General features: G+C 50.2%; 1 protein-coding gene across 1 annotated transcript; it reads left to right on the forward strand.

Moving 5' to 3' along the window:
• Positions 1 to 1308: 1308 nt before the first annotated feature.
• On the forward strand, positions 1309 to 18031 carry IGFBP5 (insulin like growth factor binding protein 5). Its single transcript, XM_042827289.1, has 4 exons — positions 1309 to 1639; positions 16876 to 17102; positions 17244 to 17363; positions 17721 to 18031. The coding sequence occupies exons 1-4, from the start codon at positions 1309 to 1311 to the stop codon at positions 17850 to 17852; spliced, it is 810 nt and encodes a 269-aa protein (XP_042683223.1). The 3' UTR covers positions 17853 to 18031.
• Positions 18032 to 18589: the final 558 nt, after the last annotated feature.

An 18589-nucleotide genomic window follows, 5' to 3' on the forward strand; every position in this document is an offset into this window, starting at 1 on the left:
ATTCACATATATATTTAAATATATATATATTTAAAACCGTACAGATCCCAACTATTTTTTCCCCGTGCCTCTCCCCTCCCAATCCTTGCCTTCCCCTTCCCCCTCCTCCTACCCTTGTCTCTCCTCATAATATTATCCTTGATCACTGCCCGGGGTTTGAAGCCCAGAAGTCAGAAGCTGCACACCCCACCCCCACCGGCTCGAGTGTGTACTGATAGGGCCCTGGCTGCTGGCACCCAGTCAAGCTGAGGTGTCATTGGGATCTCAAATTGCAGCTAGGGGCTGGCAGGCAGCCAGGGGCAGTCTATTTAAAAGACAGCCTGTTCTGCAGTATTCAGTCTCTTTAGAAACTTCTCCAGGGGAAAAGTGTTGGGAGATCTACAAAGTGGATTTTTTTTTTCCATTTTCCTTTTTTTTTTTTCTTCCCTCTTTCTCCCCGTTTTTTACCGCTCCTCTGCAGACTTTCCAACCAAACACTTCAATTTTGCAGAAAACTTCTTTTTTTCCTTTTTTTTTTTTTTTATCTTTTTGCCATTTTGAGGGGCTTTTTCTCTTTCTCCACTTTTTTTTTTATTTTTTAATTTTTTTTATTTTTCAAACCTTGGAAGAGGAAAGCGAGAGGGTTGAATAGAACCGATCGAAACACCACTTTGCTTCATACCACGCTTCCCAGCAGCTCGCTGCGTCGGGAGAGACTTCTCCTCCTGCAGAAGAAGGGGGAGGGAAGGGGAGCTTTGCATCCCCTCTTCCTTCTCCTGCGCTTTTCTTTTTTTTTTCCCCCCTCTTGACTGCTTTGATGCCATAAGAGCAGGACGCTGGGTTTCAAGGAACTTTGCTCCCTTCCCAACCTTCCTCCTCCCATCCCTTTGGGTGCGTGTGCTTGTGTGTGTGTGCGGTCCCATCCCACTCCCCAACCCCTGCAACCTGTAGGCTGCAGCTCCCCGTGCAACCTTCTCTCCCTTTCCCTCCTCCTCCCCTCCCTTTCTCTTTCTGCGCTCCCGCGGATCGCCGTGCAAGTCCCCATTTCCAGGCGAAAAAAGAAAGAAAAAGACTCAAAGCAAACCTAGACCCTCTCCCACAGCCAAAAGAAAAGCGGGAGGCTCTCGCACCCCGAGAATAACCCTCAGCCTGGGGTGCCCGCAAACAGGGGCTGCGCTTTCAGCCGCTTTTCTTTTTTAAATTCTCCAGTTTTCTTTTTTTTCTTTTTCCTCCTCCTCTCCCGGAGGGGCCAAGCGGGAAGCAGACGTCCCCCGCCCCCGCCGGCGGCAGCCCCGCGCCCCGTCCCGCAGCATCCATCCCCCCGCCGCGATGCTGCTGCGGCTCCTGGTGCTGCTGGGCGCCTGCCCGGGGCTCTCGCGGTGCCTGGGTTCCTTCGTTCAGTGCGAACCGTGCGACGGCAAAGCTCTGTCGCTCTGCCCTCCGCCGCCGCTGGGCTGCGAGCTGGTGAAGGAACCGGGCTGCGGCTGCTGCCTCACCTGCGCCCTGCCCGCCGGGCAGCCCTGCGGCGTCTACACCGAGCGCTGCGCCCGAGGGCTCCGTTGCCTGCCCCGCCAGGGCGAGGAGAAGCCGCTGCACGCCCTGCTCCACGGCACCGCCGTCTGCCTCAGCGAGAAGAGCTACCGCGAGCAAGCCAAGGCTGGTGAGTGCCCCGCGGCCGAACAGCCGCTCTCCTCTGCGCCCATCCTCCCGCTGCCCCCCTCCCCTCCATCCCCGCCTGCCTTCCCCTCTTCCGGGAGCGCTTCCGCACCCTCCCGCTTTGCTTTTCCGCCCTCCCGGCTGCTCCCTTTCCAGCTTTCCGCTTGCTTTTCCACTCCCTCCCTCCGGTTGTTCTTCCCTGCCCCCGCCGGCCGCTTTCCCATCCTTCCGGCTGCATTTTCCAGCGTTCCAGGTGCTCTTCTGTGCCCTCGCTTGCTTTTCCACCTTTCCAGCTGTGTGCCGTCCTTCTGTTCTCTTTCCATCCCCAGCTGCTCTTCCTTTCCCCCTCCCCACCATGTTCTTCCATCCCCCTCCACCACCACCACCACCACCAGCAGCTGCTTTGCCACCCTTTCAGTCGCACTGCCATCCTTCCGCCCTTCTTCTCCCTCTCTTTCTCACATCCCCTGGCAGCTCTTTCATCCTTATTTATTTACTTACACTATTTCCTCATCCCTTCCTCTCCCCACTCCTCTGTCGGCTGCCTCCCAAGCCCCCAGTTGCTTTTCCAGCTTTCCAGCTGCTCTCCACCACTGCCACTTCCCCTGGTTGTTGTGCCATCCTCCTACTGCTTTACTGCTTTCTCAGCTACTTTCTCATCATTCCAACTGCTCTTCCACCCCTCCCCCCCCACCCCAGCTCTTTTTCCATCCTCTCAGCTGCCCTTCCATTCCTTCAGACCACTTTACCCATCTTTCCCATCCATGCCCTGGCTGAATCTCCTGTTGCATCATCTCACATCCCCCTGCCTCTGGGTTGACCCATTCCTAGGAGAATTTTCTTTCCCCACTTCCCAGCTGCATCTGCATCTGAGTCCTTTCCCAGCTGAATCCTTTCCACCTTTCCTTCATCTCCATCCTTGCCCTCTCCCTGACCTCCTTTCTCTCCACCTTGCTCTTGGGCTCTGCAGCTTGAGCTCCAGGGGATCATTGCATCCCTCAAACCCTCCTGCTTTGGCATTCAGACTTTCTCTTTCACCTTGTTGCAGCCTGCTCCTGGCTGCCTGCTGCTGGGCATCTTTGTTGGGCAAAGGGCTTTAGCACTGGGAGGTGAAAAGAGCAGGTGCATTAGGAACAGGGAATCTGAATGCAAAAAAGAATGACAGTGTAGCTAACAGCCAGAAAGAACACATTAAAAGCAAGTATGAAGGCTGGCATGGCAGCACTAGTGCAAAGCCAAGCTGAAATGCTTGCACCTTGCACGTGACAAAAGCACGAACGCAAGTGCTGCTTCACTTGGACGCTTGCTGCACTCCCACTGCAGGATCTGTGGCTGCTTCAGGGTTGGTTCCCCCTGTGCAACACTTCTGTGTTTCTGCCATGGCATACAGGAGGGCAGGGAGGGGTCAAAGGGACCCAGGAAACCACTTGGCAAAAAAAAAAAAAAAAAAAAAAAAAGCAGAACCAAGGCTCCCCAAGTCTTTTTGGCCCAGGAAAACATCATTTTTGCTTGTTAGCAAGCTGCTGCTTATACCAGCACAATGAGAGTCCACTTCTCCTTTCCAGCACCTAATAAATCTTGACGCATTTAGTATTTTTTCCTTATTGCTACTTGTGCTGTTATGCGCCATCCTTCAGAGCAAACACAATTTCTGTGTGCGTGTGTGTATATATATCAACATATCACTTTCCCTGCATCAAATGACAAAAAGTGTCTATCCTCCCCTAAAACTGACCAGAAACAGCAAAGCTGAGCTCAGCCTTCTGCAGGGGACCTGGACGAAGCAAGAGCCATGGGACGTGTGGGGAGCAGAGCAGGAAGCCAGGAGCCCTTTCCCCATCCTGAAGTGCAGGAGGTAGCTGAGAACCCGCTCCCAGATGAGCTATGCAGAGCATCCCGCAGTGTGTCACCCGCCGGGTTTATTTCCCTCAGTTGTATGTCTGGGAGGCAGTGTGGTTGGGACAGCAAGCCCTGTAGTGAGGGCAGAGCTGAGCCTTGTACACATAGCCAGCGTGCCCTCTGCAGTCTGAAATACCCAACAAAACTTTGTCTCTTAGCTTCTTACATGAATCTCCTTAAGTTCCACCTGCCCGAGGAGTCTGGTCCTTTAGTGGGTGCTCTGCATGCAGAACGTGCCTGGTCTCCTGGTAACATTGCTGCTTTTGGTTAGCTTGGGGTGGGAGCACCCTCAGAAGAAACACAGAGGGCAGTAGGACAGAGGGTGCAGGTTTGTTGCAAAACCACTGCTGGCACTACTTGAGCTTTGAGTTTGTACCCGAGTGCCACAGGGGCTCATTTCAGTGGGTTTTGGTTGAGCTCCAGTGGGGGACGCTTTGCAAGAGGCAGAGTGGCAGGTTTCTCCCCAGCTTTGCCAAAAATTAAAAAAAAAATACAAATAAAAAATAAATCAGGAATTCCTGAGGATGGGAGAAGGAAAAAACTCTCTTGGCATTCGGCTGGTAGTGTGTGAGAACAAAGTATATTTTCATAGGCGTGTTCCTAAGCAACGGGGCAAGGAAAGAAATGAAGTTTGACTTGAATGCTCTGGCCTCTGCCAGTTTGGCCAGCAGCACGAGGACTGTGTGCTGGGGGAGCTGGCTGGGCCCTCCGATTTATCAGTGACCAAAATTGGCCCTGAGCTGTGAAATGCTGAGAAAGAATCAGCACTCTGCAGAATGAACTACGGGACAGTGGCAAGGACAAGATCTAACTGCATTTCTATCTATTTCTGCGCTCGTGCTGGCTGAGGTGAAAATCACAGATGCTTTCCTCCTTATAGCCAAAGTAGAGGCACAAGGAGAACAGTGCAGGAGCACAGGGCTGGAGGCCAGGCTTGGCTCTGCAGCTGAGCAGATGTTTTGCATGGGGACAGGATGCTCCTGGGCACTGTGCCTCAGTTTCCTCTTCTGTGAGCTGGGCACAGTGGTGATGAGAAACGCTATGCAGGATGTGCTGCTGGCTGGCAAATGGGTCGGAAATGAAAGCAAATGTAGGATTAAAGGGCTTTGGTAATGCTTGTTTTAAGTAGGCTGATGTGTAGGTAGTGACAGGACGGTCCCTGTAGTCCTGGCTGGCACAGCAGCCAGACACTGTCCTTTACCGAAAGCCAAACGCCACTGCTGCGCTGTAATTGATGTTCCTAGTTTTTAAAAAAAAAAGAAAGAAAGAAAGAAAGAAAGAAAAACCATGAATGAGCTTCATTTATGGCACAAGCTTCAGGATTCTGGGTTTGCTCTGTTTGGTTTAGGTTTTGTTTGAAACTCACCACGTCTTTCCATTCCGCTGCCCTGTGCTCCCGCCAGACTTCCTCCTGCTGACACAGCAAGGTCAGGCCGAGCGCCGGGAGCACGGGGCACCGAGCACAGCCTGCCGCCCCAAACGGGCTGCTGGAAAAACAAAGGTTGTCAAATATTTCCTTCTCCTCTGCCGTTCCTTCGCTTTCTAGAAAGCAAGCGAGACTTGGCAAGTTTCCCCACGAAACCGTGAGCCAATGATAACCAGGAGGGGAAGGGAGGGGGGGGGGGGGGTGCAGAATTAGCGCTAAGAAAATTGTCTTTGCTGCGTCAGCTGGAAGCAGGAGGAGGAGGAGGGCTGCAGAGCCCAGGTTTTCTGCAGCTTGCATTGGGTGCAGTCCCTCATCCAGCCTGACACATTCCCCACCCCGCTTCTCTTCCTCCTCCCTTGGCTCGGAGATGCAGGATGTGGATATAGGGTTTTGAGGTGGGCAGCAGCTATGGGATTGGGGTGCAGAGCCAAGCACAAGATCCTTTGTGCAAAGAGCTTCCGACCTGTCAAGGCAAAAGCTACAGAACAGGCCTGCAAAGCCTCCTGTCCAAAACAGGAAAAACCCCATTTTTCTTCTCATCTGAAGTTTCAACAACAATATCAATATATTAAAAAAAAAAAAAAAAAAAAAAAAAAAAAAAAAAAAAGGTGAAATCCATCAGGTGCCAGCAAGAAAGCTGGGTTTCTGTGGTGTGCATGTATGGGGGTGGGAGCAAGGGGTGGTTCAAACAGGAAAGGAGGGGCCTTGGCTGGAGAGTCTTTTCGGCAGCCTGGTTTCTAAGGAAGAAGCAAGAATATTAAGTAGCTGATCCAAACGAAATTCCTGCCTGGTGCCAGCAAAGTTCACCGGAGCAGAGACGTGGCTCTGTGCGTGCGTGCGTGCGCGAGTGATGGAGCGACTCCAAGCTCCCGCGCACGGCTGTCAGCCTGGACCGGCTCCCAGGGAGCCCGCCCAGAGCTGTACCACTGCCTGCAGTGCTGGGGCTGGCCTTACATGGGAGCCTCTGCAGCTAGGAGGGATGCTGGAGGCAGGCAGTGTGCCTCCTGCCGTCAGTGCTCGCGTACCAGCATCCCGTGCCTGGCACACGTTTGGCACACGCATGTCGGTACAGCAGGGAGGAGAGGCAGTGAGTCGGCTGTACTTGCACGCAGAGCACGGTGCTCTGCTTCCTCCTAACGTCCACTGCGAGCTTTGCTCCCTGCACTGAACAGCTCTGAGCCAAGTTGTTACGGCCGTGGTGGTTCCCGGTGCTCCTCACCCAAACTGGGAAGGCCGGCAGCAGAGGACAAGCCGTAGAAAAATGTTGTGACTTGTTTTGCACTTGCACTAACTCAGGGCAGATATAATAGCCCATAGTATGGCAAATCTTGCCTGTATTTTTTCCCTAGTAGCGTTAATTCAAGGTCAGACATAAATGAAAGGGGAACTTGGTTTGAGCACACCTGCCCCTCAACGTGGGCTGCTGAGCAGCAGAGTTATTATGCACAGGGAAGATACGCATGTGAACATACACATACATGTACCCATGTTCACACACCCACACATGCCTGCACAAACATTTAATGTCTGCAGCATTTTTGTCTCTGGGGGCAGAATGGTTTCCTGGAAGCACGCATACATCTCTCTTACGTGGTTCTGCTTAATGACTAGAACATGGGTGTTTGGCCATAAAGATCAGATACTGACACACAGAGCAGCCTACCCTTTCCACCCACTGAGGACTGCAATGAGATGCAGCAGGTGAGCGTATCAACAGGAGGTAAGGGGAGATAGAGGCAAGATAGTTCTCTGCCAGCTGCATGGATCTGAGTTCACATGCCATGCTTGGAATTGCTGTATGGGCTGTATTTTCTGGAGGAACTAAGTCTGTGTAAAGTACTCTGACAGCCTGAGTAACTGGAGATAGCCCAGTGAAGGTGTGGACAGGCTGTGGCTTGCTGAGGGCTGTCCATCCTCTCTGGCTATCCATCCATCTCCTGCTCCATGCCAGGACTGAAGAATATGTGCAGGGAGCTGTGGTGACTGGTGCTGGGAGTCCGCAAGCTTCTTTTGCCAAGGTAGTAACATGTGGCCTTTGGGAATCTGGGAAATGGGACCTGAATTGGGAAAAGATGGCAAGTTTGGTGACACGTGGCAAACTGAGGACAGGAGAAATAACTTCCAGTGTTGAGGAGGGGCAAGCAGCAGGAAGATAAGGTGCATGCAGAGATCAAAAATGACACAGAGTTTGGCTTCCCTAGCAGCCTGCATAATAACTGCGTAGTAAAGAGGCTTTTTACAGGTTAAAAAAAAAAAAGATTGGTATAATCTGCTTATCCTCAGGACAGGTGTAGCAAAAGTCACAAGGATGCTCTGCTGTAAGGAGGAGAGGGCAACCTCCAGGCTGGGTGCCCTCAGGGCTATGTGCTGGAGGCCAGGAGGCCACAGAACAGCTGTGCTCATGGTCCCAGGCCCCAGGGATGCCACTGCAGATTGCCAGGCACAGGTTACACTGTGTGTCAGCCTGTCTGGGAAGGGTCACATCACATCTGATGAAAAAGTGGTGAAATCCCCTGTCGTCTCCCCACTGCTCCCCCACCAAACACTCTCTTTCTACTCCTTCAGCTGTGTAGCCAAGGCAACTCTCAGCAAGATGTTGTTTTTGAAGTGGTTCTTTGATGGTGGTGATCTAAGGGGACCCCTTAGTGTTTATGTCAATCCACCTGCTCGCAGTTAATCCTAGCAGGAGCCAGCATAATGTGTTTGCAGAAATTTGGGACTCTCAGTGGTTTGATGTAGGCAAGTTTGCTCTCAAGGAAGCTATTTCTCAGCATGTTCTGAAGGATCTGCTGTCTGCTTATGATGTTTCCAGGACAAGTGTGCAAACTGCTCATGAGTCCAAGCTCCACTGGCTGCGCATCATTCCCAAGCAAGGCTTGATCCTGAAAGATGCTGTGTACCTTTTTCCCATGACTGAGATCCAGAGCAACATAGGCACCTAATCCCCTCCGTGGGAGCCAGCTACCTCAGTCTTCGAAAGACTGAAGAGGAAAACCTAGAGATGCTGTTGTAGGATTGGAAAGCATTTCCAATTGCATTTTGAAAGCAATTCCAAGCTGCCCGCCTTGAGGGCTGTTATTGCAGAGTTTGGTTTGTTTGCTTGCTGGATGGACACAGCTGGTTCACTGATGGAGATAATTGTTATGTTGATGGAGATAGCTTGTCTGGTTGCTATTTAAGGGGGAGAAGGAAATCCTGACAGATACTTAAGGAAATGGTCCTCCAGCTAAACAAGAGAAGGAATGTATCTTAAAGGTAATACTGGGGGCAAAGTTGTCCTATAGTCTTTTTTTTTAAAAAAAAAAAAAAAAACAAAAAAAACAGTATAAATATTTTCTTTTTCCAATCTGGATGGAAGTTGCCCTCTGAAGATAATTGAATTTACAGACCCTTTCATTATTCTTGCTTAAGAAATTAGATGTTATGCATTGGACTAATGATGAAACCCTAGTAATTAAGCCAGTGAATGGTGATGGAACCTGGCTTTCACTTTTTAATTTAAAAGAGATGCAGGAAAAGTGAAGAAAAAAAAAAGTTTTATTAGGAAATCTCATAACCGTGTAGCAATCACAATAGACATCCATGTGGCTGTAACATTCCCTTTCATTTGTGGCTGAAGAAATAGCAAAAGTGGGGGAAATTTTACTGCATCATTTCATAGCCATTTCAGTATTCAGTTATTTTATTTTATAACAGCCAGGGAGGCTTGAAGTTGTGGGGAAAAACAACAGCAAAGTGCAGCAGGGAATTGGTTCTGGAAAGACTCAAGACCTGTTAGTCTGATCTGAGTTTCAGACCCCCAAATGGAGACCTGTATACTGTATCCTGTATACTTTGTTGCATTGAGGAAATCTTGATGTTTTTTAACATTGAAAAGCATCTTTGCATACTGATGGACCAAGAGAAGTTGGTTGGGTTACGCCACAGTACAGTGCAGGGAGGGAGATGGCAAGGAGGGGCAAAAGCAGCAGTTCAGTTCAGGCTTGAGCGAGTTTCTTCTTAGCAATATTGCCAGAGTGTGAACATCAGACTTCTGGTACTGTTTTGTGGTACTTCTTAAGTGAATGGAGAGATGAAATAACGGCGAGACCTACCCAGCCCAGCTTTCTGACAGAGGGACCACTAAGGAAGCAGAAGGGAGGCCTGAGGGCAGAGGTGAAAATCTCATCACTGGAGCTCATAAAAGTCAGGTCGGACAGTACATGTGACGATGTGTCATCTGGTGCTGACACAGAGATGAGCAATGAATGATCTCACAGATCTTTTCCATCTGGTTTAAGGCAGAGCTGTGAAAGTCGGGCTGAAGTCCTAGAAACTCTTCCAGGCTCAGCGGGAGGTTGCAGTCATAGCTGCACGTGTGAAATATTTGTGGGGTTTGACCAGTTCTCATTCAGCACCTCAAACAGGTGCATCTCCAGATTCCATCAAACACACCTTCACCTCCTTCTACAGGGAGGCAAAAGGCTTCCTTATGAAGGAAGGAGGTATGAAGGGTTGGAAGAAAACCCCAGCAGCAGTTGCTTTTCAGGTCGTCTCAGCTGGTAGCCAGATGAGCAGTTCAGTCCCTTTTGTTTTCATTCAGAAGATGAGAAAGCACTTTTGTTTTTCATGAAGGGATTTCCTTTCTTTTTGCCACAGCTAAGCCTCTTGGAGAAACTGTCAGTAAACAGTTGAATGATGTTTGTTGGGAGCTTCTCCAGATTTTTACCATCAGTTACAGAGACAGTCATGCAATCTTCTGTCCTGGGTTTTCCTTCTCCACTTTTTCTGCTCTTAGTTTCTTGGCAGCATGATATCTTCTTCAGTGCCTTTATTGCAACCAGTGGAATCTGCCACTAGGGTGGATTTGTTGGAAAGCATACAAGACTAAGAAAGACTCAGTGATTTCATCCTTTCCAGGAAGAAAAAGTATATCTTGGTCACTATGCTGTTGCAAGATGATTTATTTAGATTTCTCTGGATCATTCTTCAACTCATTTCTCAGATTCTTCTGCAGCTTCAGCATATGGAATGGGAAACATCTGCAGACTCCAGATGATGTGAAAGAAATATGTTTTATCTTCCTATCATCAGTGCATCAGCTACAGGAGCTTTTTGATGTAAATCTGATCCTGAAATACTTCCTTCCTCTCCACCTGCCAGTTCAGTTCCCTGGCAGATAACTTTGTTCACGAAGTGTCAGGCTGATACAAGCAGCTATCTAGAAGCAGAGTGCCTGCAATTTTCAAGATGGTGCACATCAACATTACTTAATTGAGATAGATGGATGTTTGTTCGTTTTTTAGGAGGAAGAGACTGAAAAGTTTCCTAACCCAGTTACTTGTTGGGTATTTTAGGTTGCATCTTACCAGAAACAATTGGATTGCCACAGTGAACCACAAATTTGGTCACACTGACGTTAACCACAAACCCTCACCCCAACTCTGTGTGCTTTATATACACAGTGCAAACTCTAAAACCTGTGTTGAGAACTGATCTCAGTCAGATTTGAGAGCTCTCTGGAGAGAATGAGCCAAAGCAAAGACACCACCTCTTGGTGAGCCCCAGTCATTGCTTCTGCATGTTAGGTCAGAAACTGCCCAGCTCACCAGCTGATACCCAAGCCCAGCTCTTCCAGCACAGCGTGGATGCTTGGAGCCTGCTGAACTAACAGCTAGCACACGTAGGGAAGGAAATGTCATGGAGCTACCCATATCTAAACCTGCTTTTCTGCTTGCTCTGGAGAGTTGCTCCCAGGGAGTTTTACTTTGTGGCTGCAGCAAGGAAAGTCAGCTCAGGGAAGTATCATTTGTTACACAACTGCACTGATCCTTCTGTATGCTTCTAGCTGCCAGAGCTTTACCTCTCCCACCTTCTTGGCATTTGCTGGCAGGGCATAGAACTAGTGCTGACCTGGAGATCCGTTCCTACAGATAGGCCCTCTGCTTCCATAGCAGAACTAAACACAAGCTGGTTCCCTTGAGAGCTTCTTCCCACATGCTGAGCTGCATTTCTTCTCCATCCGGCTTTGTGTGAGGACACCAAGGTCATCAGGACAATGATCTCCCTTTCCCATGAATCCTGTGTGAACCTGGGGGCAGCCCAAGCACCTGATATTCACGCTCTGCAGGTGAGCCCTGGCTGATGCAGCAGAATCTGCATCCACAGGTTTCTGCTGAGACATTAATCTCCTGAGAAAAGAGCTGGTCTTCCAGGCTATTTCAGCAAAGCTCAAGCAATACCTTGAGAGAAAAAAAGCCCCAGCATAGTACATCCCTTTGCCATCTGTCTCCAAGGCTCTTCAGGTGTTCCTGAGCATCCTGCTGGGTCTCAGCTTAATAAAATGAGATAAGTCTTAACCTAGAGTTGAGTACTTCTAGCCGTCTGGCTGCTTTTCCATCCCCTCCCTGAGCTTGGTCCCACCCGGCCATAGACTTCTCTTAAATATTGTCTCTGTAGCACAAGAAAGTGAGGTCCTAGAGACATTCTTCATGCTGTCATAGGGATTTAAGGCACCAAGGTATCCCGAAGCTCTTTTTCAAAAGCATCTGTAGTTTTTGGACTGTGATCTATGGATTTTTTTGTGGGTGCTTCACAGTGTTTTGACTACTAAAGACTTACTTGCATCAGTCACCAGGTCACAAAGGTAATTTGCTTATTTTTGCTAATTCCCAAATAGGAAGGAAATAGAGTGTGGGTTTTCTTAACAGTGCACCTGTATATGTAAGACAGTTTGGCACAGCTTCCCATGAGAGGTGCATCATAATCCTCAGATAGACGCATACTGAAGAGGCGATGGGATTTAGCTTTCTTAACTTCAGCTTAAGTGAGACCTATGGAGTCACAGGAGGAGAGACTGCGGCCTCCAGAAATGCGATGTTCCACCCTAAAACCAGAACCTTAGCCAAATGATGGGGCTTACTGCAGTTTGGAGGGTGCAGTATCCCCACAATGACCAAGACATGGCGTTTAGCCATCCAAAAGCTTCTGTGTCAGGTCTGTTGTAAATGCCTGTTGCACATGTTGTGGTCTCAGAGGGGGTGGGATGGCCATCGGCAGAAGTTGTCCTTTCCAAGCCAGGCTGCTATTTTCCAGCCCTTCTCAGTGTGTGGTGCCTCCTCCCAGTCTCTCATCGCCTTCAAGCCTCACCAGCATGATCCCACACCGACCCACCACTGAATCTCCACAAAAGCACAAAAGTTCGTCAAAAGTCCAAGCTGTGTTGCAGCTGGCTCTCCTGCAGCCAACACCCTGGGCTAGTGGAGGGACTGGCTGCAGCCTGCATCCCTGGCCCTGGCTGCTCCTCCTCCTTGGCTGGATGGCCACTGCGGCCGCCTGACATCACTGACTGACTTCACCGGGCGGTGGTCCATGGCAGTGACCCCAGCCCTGGGCATCGTGCCGGAGCCAGCTCTGTGCTCATCCAAGCAGGGCTAGGGGTCATTCATCACCACGCTGTAAGTTGTGCCTGCTGTGGGAATGTAAATGAGCTTTTCTTTATTAGGGTGGTGAATGGGCTGGTCCTTGTGGACTTTGGGGAGCTCAGCAATGCTTTTGCTCAGTTGTGCTCTCTGGCTGCCAAAGGGCGCAAGATGAGCTGACCCTCCTGCTCTGCATCCTATTCCTGCCTGCCCATTGGGAATGCAAACACTGTCCCTATATGCTGAAGGAGGGATTTTTTACTTTCTTCTCTTGGTCAAAGATGTAAGTGCAGGCTGGAGAAGAACTTGCCTGCCCATCCCAAATTTTAGTGTGGGTCAGGAGTCAGGACAAACAAGGGAAGTACACAAAGTGAATTATTACCGGCCAGAGACCTGAGCCCAGAATTCCTGCATAAAATCCAATCTAAAGAAAAATAGACACATCTTTTACATTACCTGCAAGTGTTGATGCTGCTTTCAGGGGCAGCACCAATGTTTCTCCTCTCCCAGCCACAAGCAGCCAAGGGAAGCTGCTTACTGCTGCCCAGCCAGAAGCAACAGCAGAAAGGATGGAGATGGAGAAATGCTGTTTTTCCCATGCTGAAGTTTAACTAAGATCCCCATTGTATCTTTCTTTAGCACCTTCCTATTTAAATGGTGTATTATGTTAGTGCTGTGAATAGTAATAATCATGATAGTAATCAAATAGGCTGTTGAGAAAGATTGGAGGCAATAGTTGTGCCTGTACTTCTTAGGCGCACATGGCTTTTTTTCCAGTTTTTGAACAGGACAGCAAGTTCTCTAGCAGTGGCCTGTGGATGTATTGAGCATGGATCATTAGCAGCAGCAGTCAATAGGTACTTTTCCTACCTTCCTGCCAGAAACCAATGGAAATTTGTTACAAAAATTCAAGCCTTCCAGTCATTTGGAAAACACTTCCTGCTCAGCTCTGCAGTGCAAATGGGCAGGGAGACAGTGTTCTCACACACCCACGTGCACACGCGCACACTGTGTGGGCTTCACGTGTGTTCAAAACCTCTGGAGCGTGAGAGAGGCGGGGCTGGATGGGGCTAGGTGTAAGGAGATGCACAGGCTGTCCCAGGCAGCAACTATCGAGGACAGCAGAAGAAATTTATGGTTTCCCTGTGACCAATATTTTGCTGTTCTGTGTCCCTATTACACTGGAATGGTGGAAATAGTTCCTGGAGGGAAGGACTGCTAGAGAACTTGTCCTGGCCAGCCCTGATGCTAAGCCTTCAGCCCCTAGGGCAGGGGACAGCCCACACTCAGCTAAAGGTACATTCTGCCTCCCAGGGCTGATGGGAACCTGTACAAATTAGGACATCAGCAGCACAGCCCTTCTGCTGGCCTGACGCATGCTGGAGCCCTGCAGGTTGGTCTCCAGCTGTTCTCTGCTTTTTCCTTGGTTCCTCCATTGGTACCATAGTGCCAGGACCAGAAATGAAGTCATGAGGTGGCTCTGAATTTAGTTCAGTCTCCTGCCTTAGCCATAGGGTCACCATCCCCTTGAGATGGCTGCAGCCGGAGTCCTACCTCCAGGCTAGCCAGTATCCTCAGCAATGTCACTCTTCAGTGTGGCCACCGAGTCTAGGACATCTGCTGAGCAGTGATGACCTCCTCAAGTGTGTAGAGGAGTGTGTAGAAGGGATGACAGTGGTGAGACTCACCCACCTCCTGCTGTCCATGGAGCTGAGGCTGGGAAGTGTAGCCCTGCCTCTGCACACAGCCTGCCCACAACCCAGCCACCAGATGTAGCTGGGTTGGGGCCAGGTGTGAGGAGGTGCACAGGCTGTCCCCGTGTTGCCAGGGTGGATGGGAGTTGGCCCTGGCTGTAGGCAAGAAGGGGCCACACATCAGGCCTGATCGTGATGGTGAGGGAGGAGAAATTCCTGCTTCCTCCCTGAGTCTCAGATGCAATTAGGGCTCCTTCAGGGAAACGGGGTGTTCTACCCATTGGCATCTCCTTGGGAGAAGACACATCATGCTGATTGCTGTGTGCCTGCCCTGTGTGGCAGGTGATGGCTGAGGAACGAGCCAGTAGGTAAAGATGGGCTGGTGGACGATTCTTTGGAGATGCTGACACGGTTCTAGTGGCATGAGGTGGCTGCAGGTTGATGCAGGTTCAGATGGCTGAGGGGCAAGGGAGGGACTGGTGGTAGCCAGTGCTGCCCCAACTCTGACAATCCCCTCATGTTGACATCATGAAGGTCTCTCACCATCTGCCCAGAGCTTGTCAGGAGTTTGTATGTCAGGGACCTCTGCCCTTCAATTTGTCAAAATTGGCTTGTTAGTATCCAATTAGGGAACAGATGGACAGGTACATGAGCTTCAGCCTTGTTGCTGGAGGAAATTAGGTTAAAAATCACCGGAGGGCAGAAAAAAGGCATCTATGGAGTTCTCACTGGGAGATACAGACCTAAACCAGGCACTGTTGTTTCCTCCATGACTGTCTGCATTCCAAGGGAGTCAAAAGGTGTTGGTTCCATTTGCTACTTCTGCTCTGCAGGAAGAGCTGATCTCAGGTGGGAGCTGGGCAGCTTTCAGTGCTCACCAGCCCTTGTGCTCTTTGCAGAGTGCAGAGCTCCTTTGCTTCCCATCTGTTCTTGCCAAAAGGGCTCCTCCACATTAGCCCCTGGCTCCCAGCCCACTCTGGCTTTCTGGCAGCTTGCAGGAAGCAGAGGAACAAGGTGTTTGCAGAAGCTCAAGTTGCTGAGCATATGAGTGGACACAAGCTGCTGCAAACACCCACTGCACCACGATTCCAGGGGACTGGACACTCTGTGCTGTTTCTCTGAATCCTCACTACTGTGTCCTGTTTGTTATTTCAGGGCTGTCCAGGTAACCATGCCTCTCTTGTTTGTTACTGCACAGGTAATGAGCTGCAACCTGTCTTGTTCTTGTAGGGTTGCCTGCTACGAAAGGGCAGCTCAGGGATATGCCCTAGCAGTCAGTGCCAGGGGGCTCCAGGGACAGAAGAGACAGTGTATCACTGCTATGGGTGGGCTTGTTCACTGAGGGTGTCTCATGGCTCCTTTCAGACCTTGGACTGCAGCAGCATCTTGTGGCAAAGTGTGCTTTTCGATTGCAGTCTGTGCATTCCCAATATAATCAATCTCTTCCCTATCCCCTGCCCATTATCTCCTTATAATAGAGGAGTGACTTTGAAATCCTGCAACAAGGCAAAAATATGGGCACATGAATGTCATGGGGCAAATTGGCAAGAGGATCCTGTTCTGGATATACATGCAAGTCCCAAAGATGATGGATGGGATCATTTGTGTTGCTTTGGGTAGTTTGGAGGGTGCTGAGTCTGGTATGCCGATCAACCTGTGTTCTTGTGGAAGAAAGAAAAAGGAGGCTGCTTTAGTAAATATGTGTCTATGGAAATCTTGCCAGCTTTGAAAAGTCGGAGTCCAGTGACTGGCCTGTCCCCTCAGCCATCTCCAGGGCCACCCACAGGTTGCATGCACCCATGTGCAACCTAGTGGGGCAGCCACCTGCAGGGTCACTCCTGTCTTCCTTGTTGTTTCAGCCTCTCTGATGCCTGTCATCCTGCTGCAGTGGCTTCTCCCATGCCTGCCTGCTGGTCCCAGCACAAACCTGGCAGCATCAGTACTGGACTCCTGGGAACCATGGGCTGGGAGACAGCAGCCTCAGGAGCTTTAAACCGTATTCAGATTTAGTCCAGATATAGCCCTTTTTCACTCTGGTGGCTGTACTAAAGGTCACAAGTCAGCTAAGTTTAGACTGTCATCAGCTCTCTCCTATATATATCCGAGTAGGGCTCCTGACTGCATCCATCCGGCGCAGGTCATGCTGAGGCGATGTGAGGGGGTGCAGAGGGCCATGGGCAGAGCCTAAATGTGTTCCTCCCTTGCCCCTGGTATCATCAGTGATAGCTGTGTTCAGGCAACATTACTCTGCAGCATTGCCTCTGGCATTACCTACATCACTACAGGCTGATGACTCTGGTCAATGTCTTCAGCATCACTGCCAATGTGTCTGTCCAGCAGTGTGGCAGTTTTGCTAATTGATAATCCTTGACTTTGGAGTCATCTCGTCTTTGAGTATCCCTGGCTTTTGTTCTTGCATCTGCAAGGTTGAGATGTGAGCTTATCACTTAATCCTCCTGCTATTGCTAAAGAGGGACTTCTCCCCCACATTTTGTGTCCTCTCTGGTCCTCTCTGGGTGAGGGATAATCATCCAGATAATCAGTCATTCTCTACTGAAACACTGAGAACCATGGTGGCTTTGTATGTAAGATCCCATTCAAGACCCCCCAGCTCCTCCATGCCCAGAAAGACACTTTCCTGTCCTGAGCTTGGGATCACATGAAATACACACCAAGTCCCAAAAACTTGGGATAAAACCAGGGCTGTAGGAAGGAGCTGGAAAAAGGCTTTCAAGGAGGGCGTCTTTGGGCACAGGATTGGGCAAGCAAAACCCTTGTCAGCTGCTGGAGGCCTGACAGTTCTGTATCCCTTTCCTTCCAGAACGGGAATCCCGTGAGCATGAGGAGCCGACCACATCGGAGATGACGGAGGAGACCTACCCACCCAAGGCCTACCGGCCCAAGCACGGCCGCCTCTCTGACCTCAAAGCTGAGGCTCTGAAGAAGGACCGCCGGAAGAAGCTGACCTTAGCCAAATTTGTGGGCATGGCAGAGAACACAGCACATCCCCGTGTGGTCATCCCCGAGCTCCGGCAAGAGTTTGAGCTGGTGGGTGCTGCCCACTTTGCCCCATGGAAGGGGGGCTGCGGGAGGGCTTTGTGCCTCTGGCAGGGGGTACCGGTAGGAGGGACCAGGGGACGTTCATAGCTCAAGGCTCCCTGCCTAACATACTCTATTCCTCCCCCACAGGGCCCTTGCCGCAGGCACATGGAGGCCTCCCTGCAGGAGCTGAAAAGCAGCCAGCGGATGGTCCCTCGTGCTGTGCATCTCCCCAACTGTGACCGAAAGGGATTCTATAAGAGGAAGCAGGTAAGAGCCCTGCAGAGGCAGGGATGCTCCCCACACATAGAGGCTTTATTCTGTCACAACCAGATGAAGAGAATTGAGGTTTTTCTTCTACTGGGCTAATGGGAAGATTGCAGTAAGCCTCTCCAGGCATGGTTGGTGGGGGTTGGCCTTGTTGGTGGCTCAGAGCATCCTCCAGCCTGAGTCTAGCATCCTGTAGGAGCAGGTGGAGTAAAAGGAAATGGAGAGCTCCAAGCTGGGAAATGGAGATGATGAAGTAAAAGAAGCAAAGCACAAGGCTGAGCCTCAGTCCTAGCACAAAGGAGGCATTGGAGGGTGGTGGCAAGCTCCTCATCTCTGCATTTGTGTGTCTCTCCCCAGTGCAAGCCCTCCCGCGGACGGAAGCGTGGGCTGTGTTGGTGTGTGGACAAATATGGCATGAAGCTGCCGGGGACTGACTACCTGAGTGGAGACCTGCAGTGTCACGCATTCGACAGCAGCAACGTGGAGTGAAGTCGCATCCCCTCCCTCTGCCCCATCACCACCCACCCAGGCTCCCTTCCACCCTCCCCTCCGCACCTCCCTGCGCCCCAGGACTCCGATTCCTTTCATCTCATGTAAGAAGAATAAAAGAGAGGAAAAGAAAAAAGAGGAAGAGAGGAACAGAACAAAAAAGATAAATAAGGGACAAAGAAAAGGAAAAAGGAAAAGAAAAAAAGAGAAGAAAGGAAAAGTTTAAAAAAAAAAAACCCACAAAGAAAAGAAAAGAAAAGAAAAGAAAAGAAAAGAAAAGAAAAGAAAAGAGAAAAGGAAAAAGGAAAGGAAAGAAGAAAAGAGAAATACAAACCCTGAAGAGACTGAGGACTCGGAATCTACAGCAGTGTCTTGACAACAAGGACTCAGCAAGGAAAGGACAGAGCCAGAGACAAGCCAGCTTTGGGTGCTCCGCCGTCCCGCACCTCTCCCTGCACTGCCTGCACACCCCTGACGCCAAGCAGAGCCCATGCCGATGTAAAAAGCTCTCCGAGTTGGTGATTTTCTAGTACGGGGTGCAGGCGGGGTTAATTTTTCATTTATTTTTGATTTTTTGTTAGCTAGTCATTTTCCAAAGGGTCTGGAGAGAAAACCTTGCAGCCATCAGCATCTCCCCTCCTTGCTCCGTTCCTCTGGAGTTTCTTCCCTGTATCGCTGGGATGCATTCAAGTCATTCTTATCTCCATCCCAAATGACCACCCTGATCCAAGCAGATT

This window comes from Centrocercus urophasianus, unplaced genomic scaffold (assembly GCF_019232065.1).
Source record: "Centrocercus urophasianus isolate 14NV4802_14NV808 unplaced genomic scaffold, USGS_Curo_1.0 seq_28, whole genome shotgun sequence".
NCBI lineage: Eukaryota > Metazoa > Chordata > Aves > Galliformes > Phasianidae > Centrocercus > Centrocercus urophasianus.